The sequence below is a fragment of the Saccostrea cucullata genome, unplaced genomic scaffold (genome assembly GCF_032062105.1).
Source record: "Saccostrea cucullata isolate Sc308-1 unplaced genomic scaffold, CSIRO_AGI_Scuc_v1 ctg3466, whole genome shotgun sequence".
Taxonomy (NCBI): Eukaryota; Metazoa; Mollusca; class Bivalvia; order Ostreida; family Ostreidae; genus Saccostrea; species Saccostrea cuccullata.
Genome location: NW_026937653.1, coordinates 30,159 through 55,521, shown reverse-complemented (window position 1 = coordinate 55,521; position 25,363 = coordinate 30,159). Strand labels below are relative to the sequence as shown.

The 25,363-nt window shown below is 33.3% G+C and overlaps 1 protein-coding gene across 1 annotated transcript in view; it reads left to right on the top strand.

The window, feature by feature from the left end:
- Nucleotides 1–23,866, top strand: part of LOC134248599 (uncharacterized) — a 48,878-nt gene extending 25,012 nt beyond the window's left edge. Inside the window, exons 3-6 of the mRNA XM_062731013.1 lie at nucleotides 261–309; nucleotides 1,131–1,232; nucleotides 15,372–16,820; nucleotides 23,748–23,866. Coding sequence (XP_062586997.1) covers nucleotides 261–309; nucleotides 1,131–1,232; nucleotides 15,372–16,820; nucleotides 23,748–23,830 — 1,683 coding nt within the window. The 3' untranslated portion in view covers nucleotides 23,831–23,866. The remainder of the gene's footprint in view (nucleotides 1–260; nucleotides 310–1,130; nucleotides 1,233–15,371; nucleotides 16,821–23,747) is intronic.
- Nucleotides 23,867–25,363: the final 1,497 nt, after the last annotated feature.

Sequence of the window (25,363 nt, the reverse complement as noted above, 5' to 3'; positions counted from 1 at the left end):
ATGTAAAAAAATTTATAAAAAAGAAGGAGTTGTTCCTTTATTGGCGGGTTGAAATCAGTAATTTTTTTCAGCCACCTGACCCCACCTCTGATGTTTTGGAGCTCCGTTTTGCTCTGCTCCTGTTTTGTATTGTTTTATGGGCTTTTGTTCTTCAATTCTGTTCGTTTTCTCCATATGATTCATTTCTAATCTAGAATATGCCAACCTGCTGAATTAATGAAAGGTTATAAAAATACAGTATTACATTTTTTTTTAAACAGGAACAATTTAAAATGCACACCAGCAAAGAAGAAAGATCGTCCCGTCGATGTATGTATTATATTATGCATTATGCTCATTGCTACTTGTAATTGTGTAGTAATTCTGGGACAAAAACAATTGTTAAATTGTGGCATATTTAATTGGCATTTTCATATATTTTAGCAAATTACAATATGACTTATTGTGTATCTGTCTATCATCTTTAAAAGTATTTAAATTGACGTTGGATTCGGAAGATGGGTTACATGTACCACCCAAAATAAGTTCCTATCTGTGTGTGTGGTATTTTTCGTGTTACTTTTTAGCAGTCCGGTTGCATTTCCTTAACATCTTGCATTGTGAAACAGTTAGAATGTCGAGGATATACTTACAATATGATATCTATACCATGGTTTTATTTGTACCTTATTTAAACATTGAACAGTGATTGTAATATGTATAACCATTAGAGATGTGAACCTTCTATTTTTGATACATTCTGAGAAAAATGTTCTTTATTTGTATTGCTAAAATTGCTTATTTTTTCAGACAATAAGTTGAGTACTTTTAATCCCATATAATCAAAACCATACAAAGTAAATTCAAAATTGAGTATATACTCGATCCTAATATTTTATTATTATCTGCAGATGAATGAGAAACTTTACACAATGTTTTATAGCAATATAACAACAGTATGCGACATTATTTTTTACATAGCCACTTTGCTCACAGTGAATGTTACATACATTAAATATCTCCACCCTCAATAATGGATTAAACAAAGAAAGAAAATGCCTAGTCTGAGTGCTTCATTGTTGAAATTCTTTTTCAAAATTCTGTAGACATCTTAGAATAATGTATATTTGGTATATATATGTTTCTCCTAGATATCCATTTTGGCAATACTCGACCAGCAACGAAAGGGGAGCAGATAAAAAGTGGAGCAATTCAGATAAGAAAAAAAAGTGAAGAGAAGACCAAGGGCCACCGTACGTTATTTTGGAGACATTTTAACTCACCTGGACAAAGGGTTCAAATAAGCTTTTTTTTCATTGTTAACTGTCGTCTCTCTAACACTGTGTCCTTATACAGCAAAACTCGTTTAGTACGAACACGGGTATAGCGAATTTACGGTTATAGCGAAGTTATTTTGGATCCCCAGCTATACAAATTTTACATATTCCTTTTATGGATATAATGAATTACGGATATAGCGAAGTAAATTCCTAGGTCCCCGTGACTTCGTTATAACCGAGTTTTACTGTACATGATTGTTCCGGTACATTTTAACTTTTTTAGATTACCTGATCGTACAGTTTAGGTAAACTTCACATATCTCCTGCGCATCATACTTACCTGCTAGAGTTAACAATAGGTACTCATTTCCGGAATTTGTAACCACCGCCGAGTCAAATTTTATATACTCCACAAACCCAAGCAGCGCCAACTACTTCCGCGCATGCTCATCTTCATTCTTGGCGCCATTAAAGAAAGTTGTTACTGAAATCGTGAAGAATATTTTCGATCGCAGCAGTGTTTCTTTTATGTTTCTTCATGATGGGTAAAGATAAAGAAAAACATGTGTTTAAAGGATCTAACGAGTCGGGGAAGCTTTTTCGCCAATGAACTGGTAAGGAACAACAACCTGGTGGTTCTGGTAAGAGCCACACTACTAAGAACCATGGTAAGGATTCTAAAAATGAAAAGACCTCATCTTCTAAACGACAATTTATTCCCCTTGTTCCTGATTTCTCGGAACCCGTATACTCCGACATCGTGCCTGAGGTAAATTCTTCAGCGTATTTATCTAGACGTGAAAGCGATGCGATGTTTGAAACAGCTTTTGAAAATAAAGTTATCAATCTGCTTTCTGTTGGTAATAAAGATTCTTTGGCAAGTAACAACGCCGAAGACAATGAGCCCCCCTTAAATGTATTGGCTGATGATGACGATACTTGCAGTTATTTAGACACAACGTCTCCAGATAAACGCCGCTCGTGGCAGAGTGAGCGTACTTGCACAAGTTCTAGACAAGTTCCTCATGTACCTGACTGTGTAAATATAGCAGTTGAGGCACCTCTGCATGCTAATACAGCAGAGGAAGACGAGGATTCAGTTCCAAAATCTTGGGACAATATGATTCACAATGTGCAAAATATACTTGGCATTGAAGCCAAAGAGCCCCAAGAGATGGCTAGAAAATCTTTTCTATCCCAGTCATTTTCTGGCCTCTCCAGTAAAAAACAATCTGATGGGCCTAGTTTACCTGCAGATGGCATTATAGTTAATGCTTGGAAAGAGACTGAAAAGCCATTGCCCAAAATTGCATCTTTTAAAAATCGTCACAGATATCAGTATAAATGGTCAGATGAAGAGTTTGACAAGATAGGGAAAAGTCCAGTTATAGATGCAACAGTCAGTACTTATATCAGTACTAATAAAGGACTCAAAAACGATCATGGTCCCAAAGAACTGTTTAAAAGGTCCTAAATATAGGGAACCCCGATCCTTCAACTGGCGTCGGAATTTCATAAATATTATGGATTCTGTGGAAAATTACGCCAGACGATGGGCCAAATATAAAAAAGAAAACATTGACACATTGTCAGAATTGATTAAATGTATCAGATCCATGTTAAAGTCACGTATAAAAAAAAATGAGAGGCAAAATGAAAACCATCTATCCTACAGTGTTCAATAAGCCAGAAGTGAAAAAAGAATTAGATAGATTACACGATCAGTACCTACTGGTTTCTGCCGACAAAGCAGGTAACAACATTGTCTTCGTTTGTAAGGCTCATTATATAAATTGCATTCTAGAAGAACTTGGATTTAATTCTACAAATGGTAACCCTACTTATACTTATACTTCTCTTTCTAAGGAAGAAATTCTTCAAAATCACCTGTCAGTTTTGAATACTTTTAATATTCCACAGAACCAAAATGAATTTGAACTACCTTATATATATATATTGGATTCCGAAACTACATAAGATTAATCCTTACAAACAAAGATACATTGCAGGTTCCAGTAAATGTTCAACCAAGCCTCTGTCGTTACTTCTCACTAAAATATTGACAGTAGTGAAGGAAAAACTTCAAGAGTACTGTGCAACTCTATACTCAAGAAGTGGTGTAAATCAGATGTGGATTCTTAAAAATTCTAAAGAACTATTGGGCAATTCGAAATCACAAGACTTTACAAAAATCAACAGCTTAAAAATTTACGACTTTTCAACTTTATACACAGCGATTCCCCATGACAAATTAAAATCCAGGCTTTTTGATATCATTGACAGCTGCTTCTTCAACAAAAAATGGAACTCGTAAGTTTACTTACCTCGTCATTGGTCATTTGAAAAATTATTTTGTTAAAACAGATTCTGATTTCACACATAAGTACTCTGAAGTTGACATCAAGAAGATGCTTGAGTTTCTGATTGACAATATCTATGTGGTTTTTGAAGACCAGGCATTCCAACAAACTATTGGAATCGCATGAGTACAAATTGCGCTCCGTTATTAGCAGACTTATTTTTATATTTATATGAAGCAGAATTTATGAAAAACTGTATGCGTGAATAGAATAAAACACTTGCTGTGGCCTTCAACTCGACATTTAGATGTATCGACGACGTATTGTAAATTAACAAGGGTTATTTCTATCCTGATGTCGATATGATGTATCCTGGTGAGCTTTAGATAAAAGATACCACATAGTCTGACACATCTGTTTCATACTTGGATATTTTACTCCAAAAAGACACTAATGGTAATTTAACAACCAAGCTATATGATAGACGTGATGACTTTAAGTTTTCTATTGTCAACTTCCCCTACTTATGCAGCAATATACCTTGTGTGGCAACGCACTTTAAAAAAAATTACGCACTTTGAAAAATGTTTTCAAAGTGCGTTAAAATTTGGGACCAGGTTAACGCACTTTGAAAAAATATTTTTTTTTCAAAGTGCGTTAATATCGACCATATTAACGCACTTTGAAAAAATAATTCTGCATGGCTTAGTTAATATTACTACAAGGTATGATAAATTATCATTTGAACCTGATTTGATACTTTTTGTCCCCAGCTTGAAAAGTGGGAGATATTTATTTGGATCTATCTGTCAGTCCGTCCGTCTAGCTGTCCGTCCATCCGTCTTTCTGTAACGCTTTCGTTTCCACACGATATCTCGCCAACCCTTTAAACATTTGCAATGAAATTTAACATAACAGAATCCCTGTGGCCTTAGGAAGACCCTTTTTAAATTTGGGGTCAAAAGGTCAACATTCAATGTCGTAAAGAACTACGAACGATAGTATTGTTCTTCCGCCTATCTCTTAGTCAATTCTCAAATGTTAACATATTGGAATGATTCTAAAAATAATTATAGATATTTATATGAATTTTCATAAAACCTTACTTATTTGGGAAATAACTCTATAATTTTGGCAAAACTTGTGTTTTTAAACACCTGGAGTTTAACAGAGAGATTATCAGATATGGTATCAAATTAACATCGAAAAGCAGACAGGTTTTGTAGATTCCTTAATATTAGCGAGGAATTAATTTCTGCGTAATTTCGCGAGAAGTATTACCCGCGAAAAAAAATATTTCTCGCTTTTATTTTTCTGGTGCTTAAATCTATGTAAAATCTGTTAATAAACCGTTCATTCGCAATTTATAATTCTAGCGATTTGACGTTTGAGAGCCAGTTCGCGATTAAAAAAAACACTTACGAAAAATAAGGAATTTACAGCTAGTTATAAATATTCTGATTTTTCTGAAAATGAACATAAATAAACTTTGAGATTTAAAAGAACAAAATTTCGATTTACTGCAGCCTTCCTTGTGCAGTTCTTATACTGTATTTAGAATGCTCTTTTTTTCAAATATCATTGACACTTAAGGTTACGAGTTATAGAAATAGATATATCTGGGTGGGAATGATAAAGAGTTGAGCTGATAGACCTTAATACAGCCAGTCTTTTCCTCGTTTTCCGTTTCTTGGTTTTCTTCAATCCATCAGTTTTTACAAAAAAGACACATCAAAGTAAGGGCACCGCATTAAAGCGGAGCATTCCTTCCCAAAAAGATCCCGATACAAATTACGTCAATTCCACACAGAAAAAACTAAATGCACATAAAGTAATAACACGCATAATCGCATCACTATATCCAATCATACGTTGCAAGGGGATAATACTGTTGTCTATTTCTAAAATATAAGTCTTATTCCTTTTGTTTCCTGAAAAATTTTTCAAAGTGCGTTAAATGTTTACATGGTGTAAAATTATGATGTACAGTTTTAACGCACTTTGAAAAAAATTTTCAAAGTGCGTTGATTTGGTCCCAAATTCAAGGCACTTTGAAAAAATTTTTCAAAGTGCGTTAACCTGGTCCCAAAAATTAATGCACTTTGAAAAAATTTTTCAATGTGCGTAATTTTTCAAAGTGCGTTGTAACATACCTTCATCACCTGCATACGGAGTATATATATCTCAGTTGATTCGATACGCAAGAGCGTACTCTACATATGAGCAATTTCTTAAACGAGGTAAATTATTGACAAGCAAGTTGATGAAACAAGAATATCAACAGTCTCGTTTAAAATCATCATTTCGTAAATTCTATGGTCGATAAAATGAACTTGTCAGCAAATACAATATATCATTGCGTCAAAAGCTGACTGACGTTTTTCATACCAAATATTAGTCCATGTTTTATACACTGAATTGACAACGAATTTTTTCCGTTATTTCCTAATCATGACAACGAGCACACGCCGGATGTGACCGGTCGGCAGGGGATGCTCACTCCTCCATGGCACCTGATCCCACCTCTGATGTTTCAGAGGTCCGTCTTTGCTCTGCTCTTATTTTGTATATTGTTTAATGGACGTTGAGATTGAATACAGTTCGTTATCGCCATATCCTTCCTTCATCTGAACGCAAGGACAACGCTGCTTTTTCAGCCATTGATAAAAGTTTAAGGTTCCAACAGAGAGCCGTGTCTCATGCCAGACGCAATAAAAACATAGACGCTATGAATATCCCAGATTCACTAGCTAAAAATGAACTGTTCAAAGTGCCCTTGGAAGGGAACAAGTTGTTTGCTGGTCAGGTTCAGGAAATAACTCAAAAATCATCAGATATGATACGTGATGTACGAGAAACATCCAAAGCCTACGGCATACAACACAATGGGCAGAAACGCCCTTTTTCTGAGAAATCTGATGCTGGTAAGCCTCCAGATAAAAAATTTAAACGGTTGGACAAGTCAGGTAGTTTCAGTTCAAGTGGCAGAACTAGTGTATTAGGCAACTCTTACAGAAATTCAGATACAAAGAACTCTAACAGCTATAGGCGTTCTGGTTGGAGCACCCAATCAAAATCTACCTTTCAACCATCTAAGTTCCAAAAAAGGAAAATATTAGATGCCCCCAGCCAGTCATGGAAGCTACCAAAACCAAATATCAAAGTTGGAGGAAGACTCCAACATTTTGCTCAAAATTGGGAATAAATATCAAAAGACAAATTTATCCTCAGAAGGTTACAAAATCGAATTATTAAAGAAGCCACCTTTTTTCACAGGCATCAGGCACACAGAAATTCCGAAAGATCCAGAAAAACGGAAAGTTATTCTGGAGGAAATAAAATCCCTATTAGAAAAAAATGCAATAGAAGTTGTAGATCCCAAAGACTCAAATGCGGGGTTCTATTCAACAATTTTCATTGTTCAAAACAATGGGGGGGGGGGGATTTCGAGCAATTCTAAGTTTGAGAAAACTACAAAGATTTATAAGAAATCAACATTTCAAAATGGAAACCTTAAGGTCAGTGATTCAGTCACTAAATATACGGGACTAGGCCTTTTCTATAGATCTGCCAGATGCTTATTTGCACGTTCCTATCCATTTAGAAAGCAGAAAATATCTCAGATTGCAGTAGAGGGGAAAAAATTATCAGTATCGAGCACTTGCCTTCGGAATTTCTGTTGCCCCATTGCTTGTTTACAAAAATAGTGTCAAATCTATGAGGCCACTTGCGCCAAAGAGGATTACATCCTTATGCGCATTTAGATGACCAGTTCATCAAAAATCAAAATTATCATCAACATTTAAGGAATATGTTAAAAATATTTGAGATGGTAACTCGAATGAAGATGAGCATGCGCGGAAGTAGGTGGTGCTGCTTTGGTTTGGGGAGTGTATAAAATTTGACTCGTCGGTGGTAACAATTTCCGGGAATGAGTAGCTATTGTTAACTCTAACAGGTAAGTATGATGCTTGGAGATAAATATCTCAAAGGAAATTTATATTTGCTTACTATCCATTTGCCTGATTGTGTAGGTGTTACACGTACAGTGGCTGGAACGTTATTGTTGACAAACCAATCGTATAAAACCGTTCGTGTATCGTGAGTGATCGTTCGTTCAACGTGAAAGATCGTTCGTGTATCAGACTCAATCGTGTGCGTTTTTAATCGTGCGAGATCGTGTGTTTAGAATCGTGTAAATTTCGTTTTGTAAGTTTTTATCGGAATGTTATTTCTAAAATAAGCATTTCCCTTAATGTTTTTCTTAATTTATTAAATAAAATCAAAATAAAATGAAAAAGCGGAATTTAAATAATAGAATGCAGAACGACCTAATTATCACTGGTAAACAAGCAATAAAGTAAGTCGTACAATATTAAGTTCTCGTGAAATAGCGCAATCAATATTGTGATAAACCGTACTTAGATCTCTTACGCTTTTCTGAAAAATCTGATTTAATTATAATTTACTTCTTATTGTGGTCAAGATAATCTTGAATTCAATTCATTGAAAATAAATATTTTTTTTTTACAATGAAATAAACATTTCTCAATCCTTACATAGCTACATGTAGTTAGTCGACAAATATACCTGCACACAGCATGATTTTCGGGAGTTTTGGTTATCTGTGTTTATATCTTGAGCTTATTTGTCACTAATTAATTTTAAATTTCTGCAAATAAAAAGTTGAATAATTAGCAAGTTTATCAGACATTGAATAAATGGAAACATAAGGATAAAATTTGTTATTATTATTTAAGTCATTCAATGCTGCCATTTTTGTTGAATCGCGTCCCCATTTCTTCATATCATGATATCCAATTTAATCAAATTATACGACCCATATACATGTACATCGTCAAAAAGAACGAACAAAATCCGTTTTCTTTGATCGGAGAATTACGTTAGAAATAATTATTTTTAATCTGAATTATTAAGTCTTGCATATATTTAATTACAGAAATATCATTTTCCGTTTTTTTTTCAAAGTCTATGAAATAATATTAACAATTCTTTGAAATCTCAAATCAGTATTAAGATTTATTTCGTTTTGAAAATATTAATTCCTAAATATTTTGAACTATTTTGAGTGAAGAAACGTGCGTTTGCGTTAACAATCGTGCAAGATCGTGTAACATGTAGAATTGTGAACGTGAAAGATCGTTCGTGTAACAGGTTTAATCGTGCGTTAATCGTGCGGAATCGTTCGTGTAACGTGATCGTTCGTGTAAGTTGTCAACAATAACGTTCCAGCCACTGTAGTATGTCTACACAATCAAGCCAGTTTCATAACTTTAATAGAGAAACACTGAAAGCAGACAAGAAGATGTATGTGTTGTGTGACCTTCACCCAAAGTCAGCTTTGTTAGTTCAATGTCACTGGTAGAAAAAGTAAAAGTTTGAAACTTCTTTATGTAGAAATACCGGAAGCTTATACCGTATACAGATACTACTTGTAATATATATGTATGGTGTGCAGGGATGGGTTCAATTACTTTAAAAAGTAATTAATTAAATTACAATTACTTTGACTTTTTCTTCAATTAAATTACAATTAAATTACAGGCTTCCTAAGACATGAAATTAATTAAATTACAATTACTTTACAAAAGTAATTAATTAAATTACAAATTACATTTTCAATTTTTGAATTTTTTTATAATCATATGAATATACAGGATCATTCACTTGTCTATAAGCGCTGTCTCTGTACAAACAATACAAATAATATGCTAGTAGGCATAGTGTATCTTTGTGGTTTAAATCACGACTTTTATTTACATGACAGTAAAGAACTATTCAAGATAAGTTTGAAGCAATTGCCTCCACACAAAACCTACATGTACATAAATTGCTTGGGTTATGATATCTGATTAACAGGGTTTTCTTTAATAGAGTAAATTAAGTTGCAACTATTATAAATAACCCCCTCACATTAAATATTTCTTTCAAAGGTAACCTTAACATCCTAAATTGCTACTTATGTTGAATATTTTTACTTCATATTTATATAATACTTGTACAAAATATTTTATTTCATATTCATATAATACTTGTACAAAATAAATCTTTTTCAGATACAAAATTCATTCAAAAAATTCTGTTTAGATGTTAAAATAATTATCAAATTGAAAGTTTTTCTTTTCTCAAACTAGGGAGAATTTTTAATTGAAATAATTATCCCCATGCATTGGCTTTGTCATCATAATCATGTAAAGAATATGTCTTAAGAGGGGTTGATTTAAATGTTTTGATTGCAATTTACAGCTGTGCTCTGTAGGGCAATTATCTCTTAATACCAATAAGAGAGAACTTCATTAATGACACACAAATTCATTTTCTTTTCTTGACACAGACATTCTTATTATTGTTGATCAAACAACAGAGATTGAAATATAATAAGTTATGTGTGTTTCATAGCTGAATAGACCTAAGAATTGTGGTGCAAATTTAAATAAACATAAAACAAAACAAAAAAGTTCAAGTTTCAAATAATGATTAGAAAGAAACTACATTATAATTATAAAATAATCTGTCTTCTGTATAATTGAAGGACTGAGGATTTGTTTTTCAATAAAATAAAAGACAGTATAACGGGGAGCTCGTGGTGACAATGTATCATGAATGTGTATTATATAAAGTAATTGAATGTAATTGAAAAAGTAATTGAAATTACATGGTATTTTTTCAGTGTAATTAATTAAATTACAATTACAAGTAATTGAAAAAATGTTCAATTACAAATTACATCCAATTACTTCAAAAAATGTAATTAATTACAGTCAATTACAATTACTTTTTTCAATTACCCCATCCCTGATGGTGTGCCCTTCACCCAAAGTCAGCTTTGTTAGTTCATTGTCACTGGTAGAAAAAATAAACGTTTGAAACTTCTATATGTAGAATTACTGGTAACTTATACCGTATACAGATATTACTTGTAATCTACAGGTATACTTTAATCTCCAACCACAATTCTTTGGATAGATCAAGTTCAAGTATATTCTTAGAAAAAAATGGTTAACCTAATTCCTGACCATAAACAGTGTTCAGGTATTATACAAGTTTTAATAAACTTTCATTTTATACAGATATAGTGCCTCCTATGTATGTTCCCACCTTTTGTTTAAGACAGAATTTGGCATTTAAGTATAAATCAATTACAAAGTTTTATTATGTACTGATTTTTCCTATATAAAACAAGCCGTGTTTATGAAACACTAATGCCCCCGTATGGCACCATAGTGAAGATTAAAGTTTTCTTAGATGCAAAGTTAATATTCTGGAACCAAAAGTAGGGTCTACTAACTGAAAAAACAATTGTAAAACATGAAAGCCCTATCACCATCTGTGCCCAAGATATGGCCAGGCTAAAGTTTTTTCATAAGTACATAAATCTTCAAGATCAAAGTGATAAGGTCAGGGTTATTGGTATTCAATGAAAAGGTATTTCCACAAGGATCACATGTTTACGTATGGAAGCCCTAGCCCTAACCATTCAAAATTTATGGCAAAGGTTAAAAAAATATAGTATGAAAACGCCAAGATCAAGGTCAGAATGTCAAGGTTATTGGTATTGAATGAAAGGTCTTGTCACAAGAATTATACATGTGAAGTATGAAGTCAAGATCAAAAGGTCAAGGTTATTGGTATCCAATGAATGCTCTTGCTACAAAGAATGCATATGTGAAGAATGGAAACTCTAGTCCTTACCGTTCAAAAGTTATGGCAAGGGTTAAGATTTTTTAAAAGTAGGTCAAACTCTTAGGTCAAGGTCAAACGGTCAAAGTTCTCAATATCAAATGAAAAGTCTTGTCACAAGGATAAAATATTATAAGTATGAAAGCAATAGCTCTTACACTTTGAAAAATATGGTCAAGGCTTATTTTTTGAAAGAAAGTTAAACGTCAAGGTCAAAAGGTCAAAGCTCTTGGTATCCAATGAAGCGTCTTTTTACAGAGATTACATATTTAAAGTGTGAAAGCTCTAGTCATTACCGTTCAAAAGTTATTGTCAAGGTTAAAGTTTTTTCAGTAGTACGTATATCTCCAAGGCCAAGGTAAAAGGTCAAGGTTGGTGGTATCCAGTAAAAATACTTGCCAAAAAGAATATATATATATGAATTATAAATGTCCTGGTATCTATTGTTAAAAAGTAATGGCCAAAAAGTGGGTCAAATTCCAAGGTCAAGGTCAAAAGGTCAAATTTGGTGGTACCCAAAGAAAGGTCTTGTCACAAGAAATACACATGTGAAATATGAAAGTCACAGCTCAACTATATCAAAAGTTACGGACAAGGTCAAAGTTTTTGCGGACAAACAGACAGAGAGGCAGACAGACAGACACGACAAAAACTATATGACCCGAAACTTCGTTTACGGAGGCATAAATATTCGCAGTAAAATATGAATAGCTTTTTTAAAATAACTATGAAAATACTAATACTAGAGCGTTAGTCATATATGTAAACCCTGCTTTGGTAGCTATTTCCCGGATACCTTGAATTATTTACATTTAACATTTTTATCAGTATAATGCTACGTTCCCACTGTCGTGCGGTCAGTTACGCACGTCACGATAGATCAATCGTAGTTGATCGCAGAGTTTTTATTGAATTTTAAGCCAAGATACGAAGAGATGCGTATAGGTGCGTTTTCACACGTTTCGTTACGCTTTTATACGTTATGGCCACGATGGATAAATTGCATGTGATGCGATCTCTGACGATCTGACAAACGTTCGGATAAGATGAATTACGTTCCAATAGGATTATCAAGATTTAGTCAAAAAACAATCTAGATCTGTCACGAATTTCACGATCTGAGTTTTCGATTTGAAACGATCCTCTACGTTTTAATACGTACTCTTGCGATATAATACGTTCATCGCGCACTCTTGCGCTAATGTACGATAGAATAACACGTTCATTGCAATGTCTTTCACGATCAGTATCAAGATAGAACACGCTTTGAGCTACAATTGTACCCCGAAAGATATATAAAATTCTGGCTAAACTGAGTCCATTATATTTTATCTATTAAAAGGTAAACAAAACATACAATACAATCAATAATAATGGCAAAAGTTGAGGTTGATGACAACGACATGAACGTGGTGTTTGTTGTGTTACTATGGTCATATATTATTGCTGTCAAAGTAGAGCAAAAGCAGCAGTACGTTTTCTTATCTTTGTATTTTTTCACCGATGTTGCCTCTGATCGAACGGGTTCAGGTTCAAATGAATATAGGATCTCCCCGTCTTTCCTTATAGTCATCTTTAAAAATATTTTTCCAAAACTCAAACATTTTTTTTCAATCGGGGAAAGAAACACGTTCAATTTTACCGTTATGTATGCAAGCTTAATACTCGTAATATAGCGTGATCGTCCGCAACAAAGCGTTAACACTCGTGTCAAATGGCGTTTACTCTCATGCGTCCGTATCAAATCGTCTCTGAGCGGGAAAGTACCGTGTCAGGACGTGAGCAGTAGGACCACGCCAAGCGTCACAGATAGTGACAGAACGTGAGATATTGCTAGGGATGGACAATACCTGACTTGCTTCGGATGCTGGATCTGACCTATATTTTCATTCCCAAGTATCTATAAGCCCTACCTGAACCAAACTTATATGGATGATGCATCTTTGGATGGACACTACCAGACTTGCTTCGGATGCTGAATCTGACCTATATTTACCAAACAAGCAATTCAGCTGCATCACTATTCTGGTTATTCTGATCAAATTTTAAACACATACTAATTTTCATGTTGCTTTACTGATATATCCTCGGCGGGGCATTCATGTCCTATGGACATATTTCTAGTTTTTTAAAGTAGGTCAAACTCCAAAGTCAAGGTCAACGTTCTTGTTATCAAATGAAAGGTCTTGTAAAAAGAATCAAATGTGTAAAGTATGAAAGTACTAGTCCTAACTCTTTAAAAAATATGGTCAAGGTTTTCTTTTTTAAAGTAGATCAATCTCAAAGTTCAAGGTCAGAGGATCTAAGTTTTTGGTAACCAACAAAGGGTCTTCTCACATGGATTACTTATATGAAGTATGAAAGCCCTATTACTTACCGTTCAAAAGTTATGGCAAAGGTTAAAGTTTTTTCACAAGTCCGGAAATTTACAAGGTCGAGGTCATAGGGTCAAGGTTGTTGGTATCCAATGAAAGGTCTTTCATCAAACATTAGATATGTGAAGTATAAATGTCCTGGTATCTACTGTTCGAAAGATATGGCCAAAGTAAAAGTTTAAAATTTTCACGTAAATGTGGGTCAAACTCCAAGGTCAAGGTCAAAAGGTCAAATTTGGTGGTACACCAACGAAGGGACTTCTCACAAGGATAATATTTATGAAGTATGAAAGTCCTATTACTTATCGTTCAAAAGTTATGACCAAGGTTATAGTTTTTTCACAAGTACGGAAATCTACAAGGTCAAGGTCAAAGGGTCAAGGTTGTTGGTATCCAATGAAAGAACTTTCATCAAACATTATATATGTGAAGTATAAATGTCCTGGAATCTACTGTTCGAAAGATATGGCCAAAGTAAAAGTTTAAAATTTTCACGTAAATGTGGGTCAAACTCCAAGGTCAAGGTCAAAAGGTCAAATTTGGTGGTACACAAACGAAGGGACTTCACACAAGGAAAATTTTTTTGAAGTATGAAGTCCTATTACTTATCGTTCAAAAGTTATGGCCAAGGTTATAGTTTTTTTTTCACAAGTACGGAAATCTACAAGGTCAAGGTCAAAGGGTCAAGGTTGTTGGTATCCGATAAAAGGTCTTTCAACAAACATTAGATATGTTAAGTATAAATGTCCTGGTATCTACATTTCAAAAGATATGGCCAAAGAAAAAGTTTAAAATTTTCATTTAAAAGTGGGTCAAACTCCAAGGTCAAAAGGTAAATTTGGTGGTACCCTAAGAAAAGTCTTGTCACAAGGAATATACATATGAAATATGAAAGTCCAAGCTCCACCAAATCCAAAGTTAATGACAAGGTTAAAGTTTGTGCGGATAAACAGACAAACGGAGAGACAGACAGAGAGACAGACAGAAAGACAGACACGACAAAAACTATATATCCCCGAGACTTCGTTACGGGGGCATAAAAAAATAATGATGATATTAAAAATGAAGTAAATTGATTCAAATATAACAATCAATTGCCAGAAAGTATTAAAATCTGTCAGTTTTTCATTATCTTTTACAGTCACTGTGAATTTCAAAGCTTTAAAATAAAAATTAGATAAATAAAAAAAAAATAAAAATAAATGATTATTTTAATCACTGTATATCAAGTTGCATGTAGAAAGTCAATTTAAACAAAAAATATTCAGGTCCTATGATGTTATACATTTTTGTATTACATTCAAAATGTAATTAGCAGTAAATCCAAATCCATAAGTGGTCTTTTGTTGGTGTAATTCACGACAAACACATCATATATCCAAGCAGAAATTTGACCGCAATAGAATTGGTACAAGGGACTTTTTTTAAATGCCTGAATATCTTATTATTATTTTAAAGCTTTTTTTTCAAGACTTTTTTTTAAAAAAAGAGATATGTCATAAGATCAAATTAATATTTATCTTTATTTTTCAATCTGGCTTCAGATTTCGTGAAATTGGGAAAATTGAAAAAATTACAATAGATAGGGGATTTTTGCCTACACCCAACACACAACCAGCATCAATTCAGTAGTGAAATAAATTAAATTTAAACAATCTTGCTTAAATCAAATTCACGTGACCCTGTCTATGTTGTTTATTAATGGTATTGATGTCCATTTATTCATTTAATTGTAGAGAGAACTTCCTGTTGGACAGAGAAAACTTTTGATAAAAAACTGGAACAGCTCAAAGAAAGCGAGAACTATGAATTTCGAATCCAAAGACTAATTAGTTTTCTGAATATTGAAACCTTTAATCTTTCCTCAATTCAACGTGATCACATGGAAAACAATGATTTTAAGGACATCATTGAGAGAGTAGGTTACCTCGACTGTTCAGGTCTTTATTTCAGTAAGGCTGAAAAGCAAAGTAAAAGTTTTAAGCCATTCTCTCAATCCAGTGTCTGGGATTTTCTTAAATGGATTACAGACTTTAACAAAGTCTTCAGAAAGACACAGTCTCCAAAATGTCGTCTCGTTTTATCTATCCTATTCTCTGCATACGCAACAAAAGAAATGTTAGAATTTAAACCAAGAGACCTTTCATCAATTATTGATCGATTGCTGGAATGCGCTATTGAAAATCAAAACCACATATTGATTTTAGAAATTGTGAGGTCGTACCTGCTTGATTTTGATTTTCATTTGTGTAAACTGTTTAAAGACAAGAATAGAATTTCTTCTGTTATGGACACTTTCCTGACACCAGCATTATACATAATTCTAAGAGAATGTCCAAGACTTCAACAAAATGCAATCAGACTATCGTTCTGTTGTGAATGCAGCAAGGAAAGTAGGCTTGTGATCATGATGTTATACAAAGGTAGCATAGAAATGAAAGACGGAATTCCGGAAAAGGTCATGGGGGTCAATCTGGTATTGTATAACTATACACAACCATCAGATGAAGCTCATACTGTCTTCAACTCCTCTTCTGCTTCTTTATCATCAACCAATCTGCCTGTCATAGCAGAAAATGACGCAAGAAAACTTTTCAAGAAGCATTCCAACCTCACTGTGATATCGGCATCTCCTTATAAATCATCAGGATATTCCAAAGGAAAACATGTCATTGTCGAAAAACACTGCTTTAGTCTTTTGTGTTTACATAAAGGATTCATTCCTTTTGGAGAACGAGAGTTTCCTAAACAAATCAATGGTTTTGAAGTAGATGTACAGGAGGGCTACTGTTCCTTGGGAAGTGGTAAATCTATAGACTTTGGAGGGCATATACGTCGTGCCAGAGGAATAAACACTCCTGGACATGGAAGTATTGGGGGATTTGTTGATTTGCCAAATGGCTCTGTTGGTTTAATAACGTGTGCTCATGTGGTATTCTCAACAGCTGAATTGTTTAAGCCTTATTCTGAGATAGAAAACGATGTACTCAGCAGAAATACAGACTTGAATGTAGAGTTTTTCGATAAACATGAACATCATTTTCAAGTTTGTGGTAATATTGTGAAAAAATGTTTTCCTACATCAAATAATGACATTTCAGTAGACGCTGCATTGATAGAACTTGACCAATCTGTGAACAAAATTGGATTTCCCGTGGCCCTAGCTGATCAACTTTATCTAGCAGGTAAGATTGAAACACAACCTAACGAAAAACTACGCCAGTTATAGGGCTGGTACTGAGCGAAAAAGAGTGCATCCCAGATCGATCAAAAGCGAACACCGAATGCAGATAGCAAATTAAATATTGCACCTAGAAAGTAAACGTCGAGCTCGGTATTACATGTACATAACTGAGCTGTCAATCAGAATAATCGACAACACACAATGAATCCCTTGATCAATCGTCAAGGCAAATTGAGAGTTGCTTGAGTATATACATTTATCATGACACTACCCTTCCATTGACCTAATAAAGGTAACCTTATAAACCAAAGCTTTATCCGGTCACTGACCTAATAAAGCCTGGAGTATAAATTCCGACGTTCTAAAAGCATTGTGACGTCACGTTTACTGCAATGTTTACGCCATGGCGTCATAGTTTCAACTGCAGATGTGTGCTTAATTTGTTTTGGACGCTAAAATGTAAAATTTTGGGCAGGATAAACAAAATACATGATAACTGTTTTGAAATATAAGTGATATTTGGGCTCGAGTCGAATACGTAAGAGGGCTCGGCAAGCCTCGCCCTCTATCACGTTTTCTTACCCTCGCCCAAATATAGCTCATATTTCAGTAACCATGTATTATATATATATATATATATAATTTAATTTCACAATGACTTGTGTAAAAAAAACGTATCAATCTACTTGACATTACTTTGTCTTAAAAATATGAAAGAATTTTTCATATACATGTACAGAAATTTACACAAGATTGATCTTTACCAAGGATTTAAATTAAGAGAATCCGATTGTTGTAAAGTATGAATTGCATTGGAAAACAGGAACGAAAGTGATATTATGATTGATCTCAGAAAGGTCAAACCCGCCTAGCACTCATTGTATTGATAGGGAAGATTCTAGAAAAAAAATCTGTCGAAAATTAAGTGTGATATAATGGCCGACGTGTAACAATTGGTAAGAAAAACACCAGTCATCGTTTGACTTAAGATAAACTGTATTTGCTGACAAGGTTATTGTTTCACCCTTAGAACATACGAAAATTATTTACAAAATTATGACTTTGAACGAGACAGTTGGTATTCTTGTTACCGTGACATGTTTGTCAATAATTTACCTCGTTTAAGAAATCTTTCATACGTACAGCATACTCTCCCGTAACGGTACAACTGAGAGAATCAGATATACACTCCGTATGTGGGTGATGAGTGTATCTTGCTGCCTCATAAGTAAGGGAAGTTGACGATTTTAAGAGGCTGGAGGGGGTAGGGGGTGGCAGCCATTTCCAGACTATTTCGATTTTCTTTAAAAGAAGAGCTCCATAATATGTTGACGGAACAACCGTTAGTGCGAGCGCAGATACTTTTTGTAACCCGGAGGACCGGGCTGCTCTATACATAGGCTATAAGTTTAAGTGTTCGTGTATGGGGATTTGGGCGGGAGTAGTTATTCAGAATTAAAGGTTTCCAAAATATTGAAAAAAAATTGTTAATCAGAATGTTCTTTTCTTAAAAATTAAATTAGGAGATACATAATATATTTACTTCCATAAAATGAATCTTTAAAAATATACATGTTTTTCATATTTAATATATAAAGTTGCTTTTCATTTACTATGGAAGGTCCTTTTTTCTAGAACATCGAATTTTACTTCTCGCATAAAAGCGTACTTCGCACAGTTCTTGTTTTCTATTCTAAAATTGAAATTTAAAATACATTAATTTTGAATATAGGTGATGTATGTGTCTAACTTTAATTTATATTTTATGCAGCCACATTTACTTGAGGAATTGATCAAGATTAAAATGGTATAGTTTTTGTTTGATTTTTATCCGACTATGAGTTTTCAAAATATTCCCCACTATCGTCTCCATCAATTAGACGCATGCCTTTTCACACATATCTAAGCGGTTTGATGATCAAGACTTATTTCCATTATTTACTTTATATATTTCCCGGGCGACAATTGATGGTTACAGCAATGTTTTCTTGTCCCTTTTTTATTTAGATCGGACTCGTCAAACCGCACGTGACATTCGGCGCGTCTAAGACTCTGACGTCAGGTGACGTCGTATGCATGTTAAAGGAAAAATGTATGAATTTTTTCTTTGCTGAATGAAAGTTGACAGTTAAACATACCGTATCAAAAAAAAAAATAAGTTGAATCTGGTAGTTAATTTGTGGTTTATTTGTTGACCCACCAGCCTCCTTAAAAATTAAAGTCATGACGTTTATCATATAGCTTGGGTGTTAGATTACCATTCATGTCTTTAATTCAAAGTAAAATATTTGAATCACCGCAATATATCATATCGTCGTAGGATTAGCATAAACCATTGTTAATTGTCAATACGTCAAAATGTCGAAGGCAAAGGCAAGTGTCGTTTAACTCGAATTTTTAGCGAGGATTTTATTTTAGCATTATTAACGAGGGTGCCCAGTTCGCTATATATCGCTAAAAATTAATTGCATTTTATTTGTTATAACTTCTTTAACGTGCATTTTAAAATCGCTAAAATATCATGTCGCTTAAAATTACTTACCAGTTTTTCAGGACATATCGCTAAATTTGCGTCTCACCAAAATTTCCACATATACTTTTTTTTATTTTAACGTATAAAATTTTGGACAAGTTTTTTTTTACCGTTTTTACGAAAAGTGGGTCTCCTAATTACGGGGCAACCATGGGAATTGCATTAGACTTTTAGAAAAGCTTTCTCCAAAAACTTTTTAAATCAGAAACTCAAACATCGTTTTATTAACAACATTAGTGTACATGTGCTTTTAACAAAATATTTTGCAATGACCAATGACCTGATTAGTCAATTCACGAGTTCCCTTTTCATTGAAGAAGCATATCAAACAGGCTGCAGCTGGAGATTTTTTTTCGTGGGGAATAGTTGTATACAAAGTTGAAAAGTCCTAAGTTCTAATGCAGTTGATTTTGTTAAAATTATTTGGTTTAAATTTTTCCAAAAGAAATATTAGCATCCATATCTTATGTCCTCGAGCATATTCTTGCAAAGTTTTGGCATGTATAGTAAAATACTTTGTTATGACTAAGACTACCTCATTAAAACTGTTTTTACAACTCTATTACATTGTAACTAATAAAGTTTTCTTTGATATCAATATTATCTTCATTTGACGATATCTCATCGACGTCGATTTTTTTTTGTTTTCTGTTATGCCATTTAGTATGTGTTTCTTTGTTTAAATTAATTGCATTAAAAGGATTTCTTTGCCGTTAATCATCTGTGATTTATAGAATCATGCAAGTTTTCATCCATATTAGGGAGGAGACAAACATTTCTTTCAGTTTGCCTATATATTATAAAAATACTTGAATACTTGTATTGCTATAAAAAAAACTTTTTTTAAAATTTAATTTCAGGTTTTGAACCAAGTAAGCCACCAACATTTACAGGGGAGGTTGTTAGTTTGCCAGATCCTGAGACTGGAAAAAGTAGATCGTCAGATGTTCTACAAAGAAGTAGAATCCCAGGAAGATTAAACAGCGTCATAAAATATGGAAGTGAAACAAGATTCACAATTGGAAATTTTTACTTTGAAAGAGTGCACATCCGCTTTTTAAACGAAACATTACATTTGCCAGATGAGAAGGGTTTTGCTACAATGTACAATCAAATTGAAATCCAAAGCTTACCTCATGGTTCATTTTTTAAAGCCGGTGATTCTGGAGCCTTTGTGTTTTGTATTAACCCTGATAAGACACTGAGTTGTCTCGGGATGGCTATTGGTTCGAACACAAAGGGATCCTGTCTCGTGACACCAATGACTAGAATTTTAGATTCTTTTAAACTCCCTCATAGATTGAAGCCGTGCTCTCCTTCTGTTGCTACAGCAGATCAAAGTCCTATTCTAACAACCACTAATTTGGAAGCGTTACTGTCGAATTTTCAAACAAACATGCAAAGGTCAATGGTAAATATGCAAAATGCACTTCAAACAGAAATTGGAAACTTGAGAACGGAAGTGCGGGAAACGAACGAAAAAATCGAAACAAAAATGGACAATTTGAAAACAAAAAATGAAAAGTAGACAAAGCATTAGTACAAGCAAAAAATGGAATTTCAGAAGCACTAGTAAAAGAAGAAAAAGAGAAATCTTAAAAAAAGGGTTGCATTGTACCTCTAAGCTGAACTGATGTAAAAAAAAAAGATCAAGAAGTTTATAAAATAATTTGAAGAAAATATAGCTTTACATATAAATGTATGAAATAGTCAAGCATGTTTGAAAATTTGAAGATTCCTATAAGATAAATTTCCAACAGCTATAGGGGTCCTTCAAAGTAATAGTTAAGCCCGTCCTTCATTGAAATATTCATCAATTATTTTTCAGCATATTTAGATTCAGGTATTGATGAAGTATCATTTCAGACACAAACTGTTAACTGTTTAATGTATGCAGATGACATTGTTATTTTATCCACATCAGCTGAAGATATACAAACGAGACTCTCTAAAGAGCTCTATAAAATGCAGTTGATGAATTTATGATTTTATTAATTTGAAAACTACTTAAAAATCAGTATACATGTATTTAACTCCACCATTAAACCAATTCTTTTGTATAATGCAGAAGTGTGGGGTGTAAGTAATATAAATACTACATGATTCCTAAACTTCAAAACGTTGCTTTTAAAATCTCTTCTATGATAGAATACACCTTAAATTCTGTAAATATATTATTGGTGTTAACAAGAAAAGTACAATGTTTGCAGTATTGTTTGAATTGGGGATATTCGGCAAATTTATAAATGATGTTATAGTAGTCACATTCCTTTGCACATGTATATTGGTGTATTTCTTGAAATTGAGACTACTGTTGTTGAAATAATTTATGTCATTTACTAACTGTTTTGCTATTCACTGGATTATCTTTTCCCCGTTAATGTAATAATCTCATACTTGTCTGTTCTGCACTCTTAATAAGAAATAATAGGTTTTGTTCTGTTCTGTATAATAACTTATAAATTAGGATTAGGGCTACAGAATTTATAAGGAACATAAAGCAACAAAAGTAGAAAAATAATGATGAAAAACTTAGCTTGATAAGTTCATTATTTCCCAAATAATTATTAAATAAAAACGACATTATATGATAGTCCTGCGCTGTCGGTGCTTAGTGCCATGACGTCCGACAAGGTTATTATTTTTCAATGTGCACTTCTTCCACATCATAATCTTATTTTGGATTTATACATTGGGAGAAATCCTGGCTTGACTGTGCCGGTTTATTTGCTTTTTGGAGTTCAAAATAGCTAACCAGCACGAACACGGGTCGCCATTCCATGCCGATACCCGTAACAATAAAGCAGTCTGGTGTGACGAATCTGAAGAGTATACCCTGGTGTTGATGTATCGCAGATAATGATATCGAAAATGGCGTATGCCTATTTACGAGTCGTATTCAGCTTTAATATTCAAATTTTGCACTAACTTTCAAACACTATACAAAGAAAATTTTAAAATATAAAATGTAGTATCATTTGCGATTAAATGGTTTAAATATGCATTGGAAGTCTCTACTTTAACGGAGTTCATTCATCCACCTTTTCGATCGAATTTTTAAATTTAACGGACCAAATCGACATTGTATCTATGTATCATCAATATTTTGTTACTTCATTCGCCATCCATTGACTTGGAGCTAATATAAGTCATAATAATAAATTTCCCAAAAAATAAGCTATGTTAATGTCTATATTGTATTTAATCCAATGCTACTGATCAGCTGTTCTAACACTAGTTCATAAATGTATCTGTACAAATCATAAATAGAGGATATCTATATTGTGTGATTTGATATTGGCTTTATCCAACGAGTTGAAATGTTGTATATATTCGCGATGGTTGTTAACAGTGAAAGTTCTGTTGGGCATATGGTACAAAAATCTTACCATATTTAACATATGTCTCAGTCATAGTGAAAAATGTTTGTGCGTGCTCTACGTATGAACAATTTCTTAAACGAGGTAAATTATTGACAAGCAAGTTGATTAAACAAGAATATCAACAGTCTCGTTTAAAGACATAATTTCGAAAATTCTATGGTCGATACAATGACCTTGTCAGCAAATACAATTTATCATTGAGTCAAATACTGACTGAAGTTTTTCATGCCAATTGTAAGTCCATTATACACTGAATTGACGACGGATTTTTCCGTTATTTCCTGATCATGACAAGGAGCACACGGCGGGTGTGACCGGTCGGCAGGGGATGCTCACTCCTCAATGGCACCTGATCCCACCTCTTATGTTTCGGAGGTCCGTGTTTGCTCTGCTCTTATTTTGTATATTGTTTAATGGACGTTGAGGTTGAATGCTGTTCGTTATCTCCATATCCTTCTTTCATAGCATATACATGTGCACATTGTATGCTTTATGTATTCATATCGGGAAAAAAACTTAACTAGCTAGCAATATGTAAAAATGATTACTATCATTACTATCATTTTATTCTTAGGTCTAGTATAAAAACATGAATTGTACAATTATGTTTTTGTGTCTTTTTTATTCCTGATATTTAATTCCATTATTGTATTTTGTAAATTTGAGCTTTATTTCAAGTCACAGAATTTATATTTTTTAATAAGTTTATCTTTATCATAAATTGTAAGTTTGTGTAGCTTCTATTATTCAAATATTACTAATTTCATATGATTAAAAGTTTATATTGTTAAGAATCATTTTAAAGTTATGAACTTTAGAGGTGCATGTATATTGTTACATCTATTGTTGACCCCTCTCCAGACTTTAGTTTGAGAAACATCTTTATGAAATTAAAACATTTCAAATTTTGTTCGTAACTGGTGACTGATGTTTGTAAATATCACTTACATGCAACGCCTTGAACAATAAAGTTGTAAATTTTTATAATCTTATTTTTCCTTTGGATTTACAGCCACGACAGATAGACCCAGAATCTACGTCAGTAGAGCTGTCACCAAGGAATATCACAAGCCAAGCGAGTCATCCCCAATATAATAAAAATATATTCCCCAATTATTTGTTCATAGTACACGTTCAAAAAGAGTCAGAAATCAAACGTGTCAGTACGATTGTCTGATGGGAAACAAACAAAAAATACAAAAGTAATCTGTAGTCAACTATAGTCAGCTATAGTTTACTATCATTAGTTATAGTAAATCAAAGTTCAAAAGGCGTGTCTAGGTCATCAGTGGAGCAGAGAGTCGTAAGTAGTAGTAGTGCATTTGTTTTTAGTTTTAACAAACACTAGTAGAGGACCCTCGAATCCTTGATAGTATTGATAATCTCTTCATTAAAAATATCAAGACAAGCTCTGCTCCTATTTTGAATTGCTTTATCGAATTTTATATTGAATACATGTTTGTTATCTCCATATCCTTCACAATTTTATACTGGATTTTTTGTTGGAATTATTTTAAGCTCTTTTGAACCAAAGTCTGTCTTCAAGAGCTAATGCTATGGCCATTTGTGCACTGTGCGTAAACTTTTTAGAATATAGGTTGTGCCCTTAAGGATATGTTAACTTGACAATATTGTAGTTAGAAAATAAAAAAAATAGTATATACAGATAGAAGATAAGTCCCTTGTTTGAAAAAAAAAACAGCATTTTTTTTATATATGTACATGAGCTGGTTTCCATGGCAACATTCCATGGAGATGACTGTTCAATTATCCTGCAAATCACAACACCAAGTCGTGCTGGCTTATTACAGCTACTGCTGCAGATCGCGACTTCGAGTCATTTTGAGGGCAATGACATAACTACTCAGTCATTTCTGTAACAACAAATATCGTTTTAGCGGTTACGGAAAAGGGCGAGCGTGTTCCGATTGAATATCCATCCAAAATAGATTGAACTCCAAACAAAGAAAAATTCAAAAAAGGCTGACCTAAAGATGCATGGTTTTAGCCTCCAGAGCTATGTCTAATAGGACATAAATATATATATACTATTAGGAATATAGAGTAACTAATATTTAAAGGTACATGTATAATTATGATAATTAATATATCATTCTAATTCATATTTATACCATTTAAATAGTTATTCGGAATTATTCTCCATTATCCATTCTGTTAAAAATAAATCGACATAAATTCAATACATCTAAGGATTATAAAAATAAAATTTATATGAGTAGAAACACACACTATTGGATCTACCGACAACTGGGAGAGCCAATGCAACTGAGACAACAGGTGCAAAATTTGTTTTTCGCGATGACAGAGACCTAATATATATCATATTTTAGACAATTTCAAACATTCATTTATTTTTGTTTTGTGATTTCCCGTTTTGATTTTACCTTATCACATTCTTCTGTTAAATGTCAAAGTTTGATTTTTTATAAAAACAAAATAAGAACGAAATAAAGTTAAATTTCAATCATTGTTAAAGAAAACTCGGCTAAACTGAGCTTAGAGAATTAAAACCTGCTTTTCCACGGTCACATTTCTTGTTTTTCGTTATCTCTTTAGGCTTTCTAAAGAGATGACTGCAAAACTTAGATAATTTTGTTGTTTGATAAA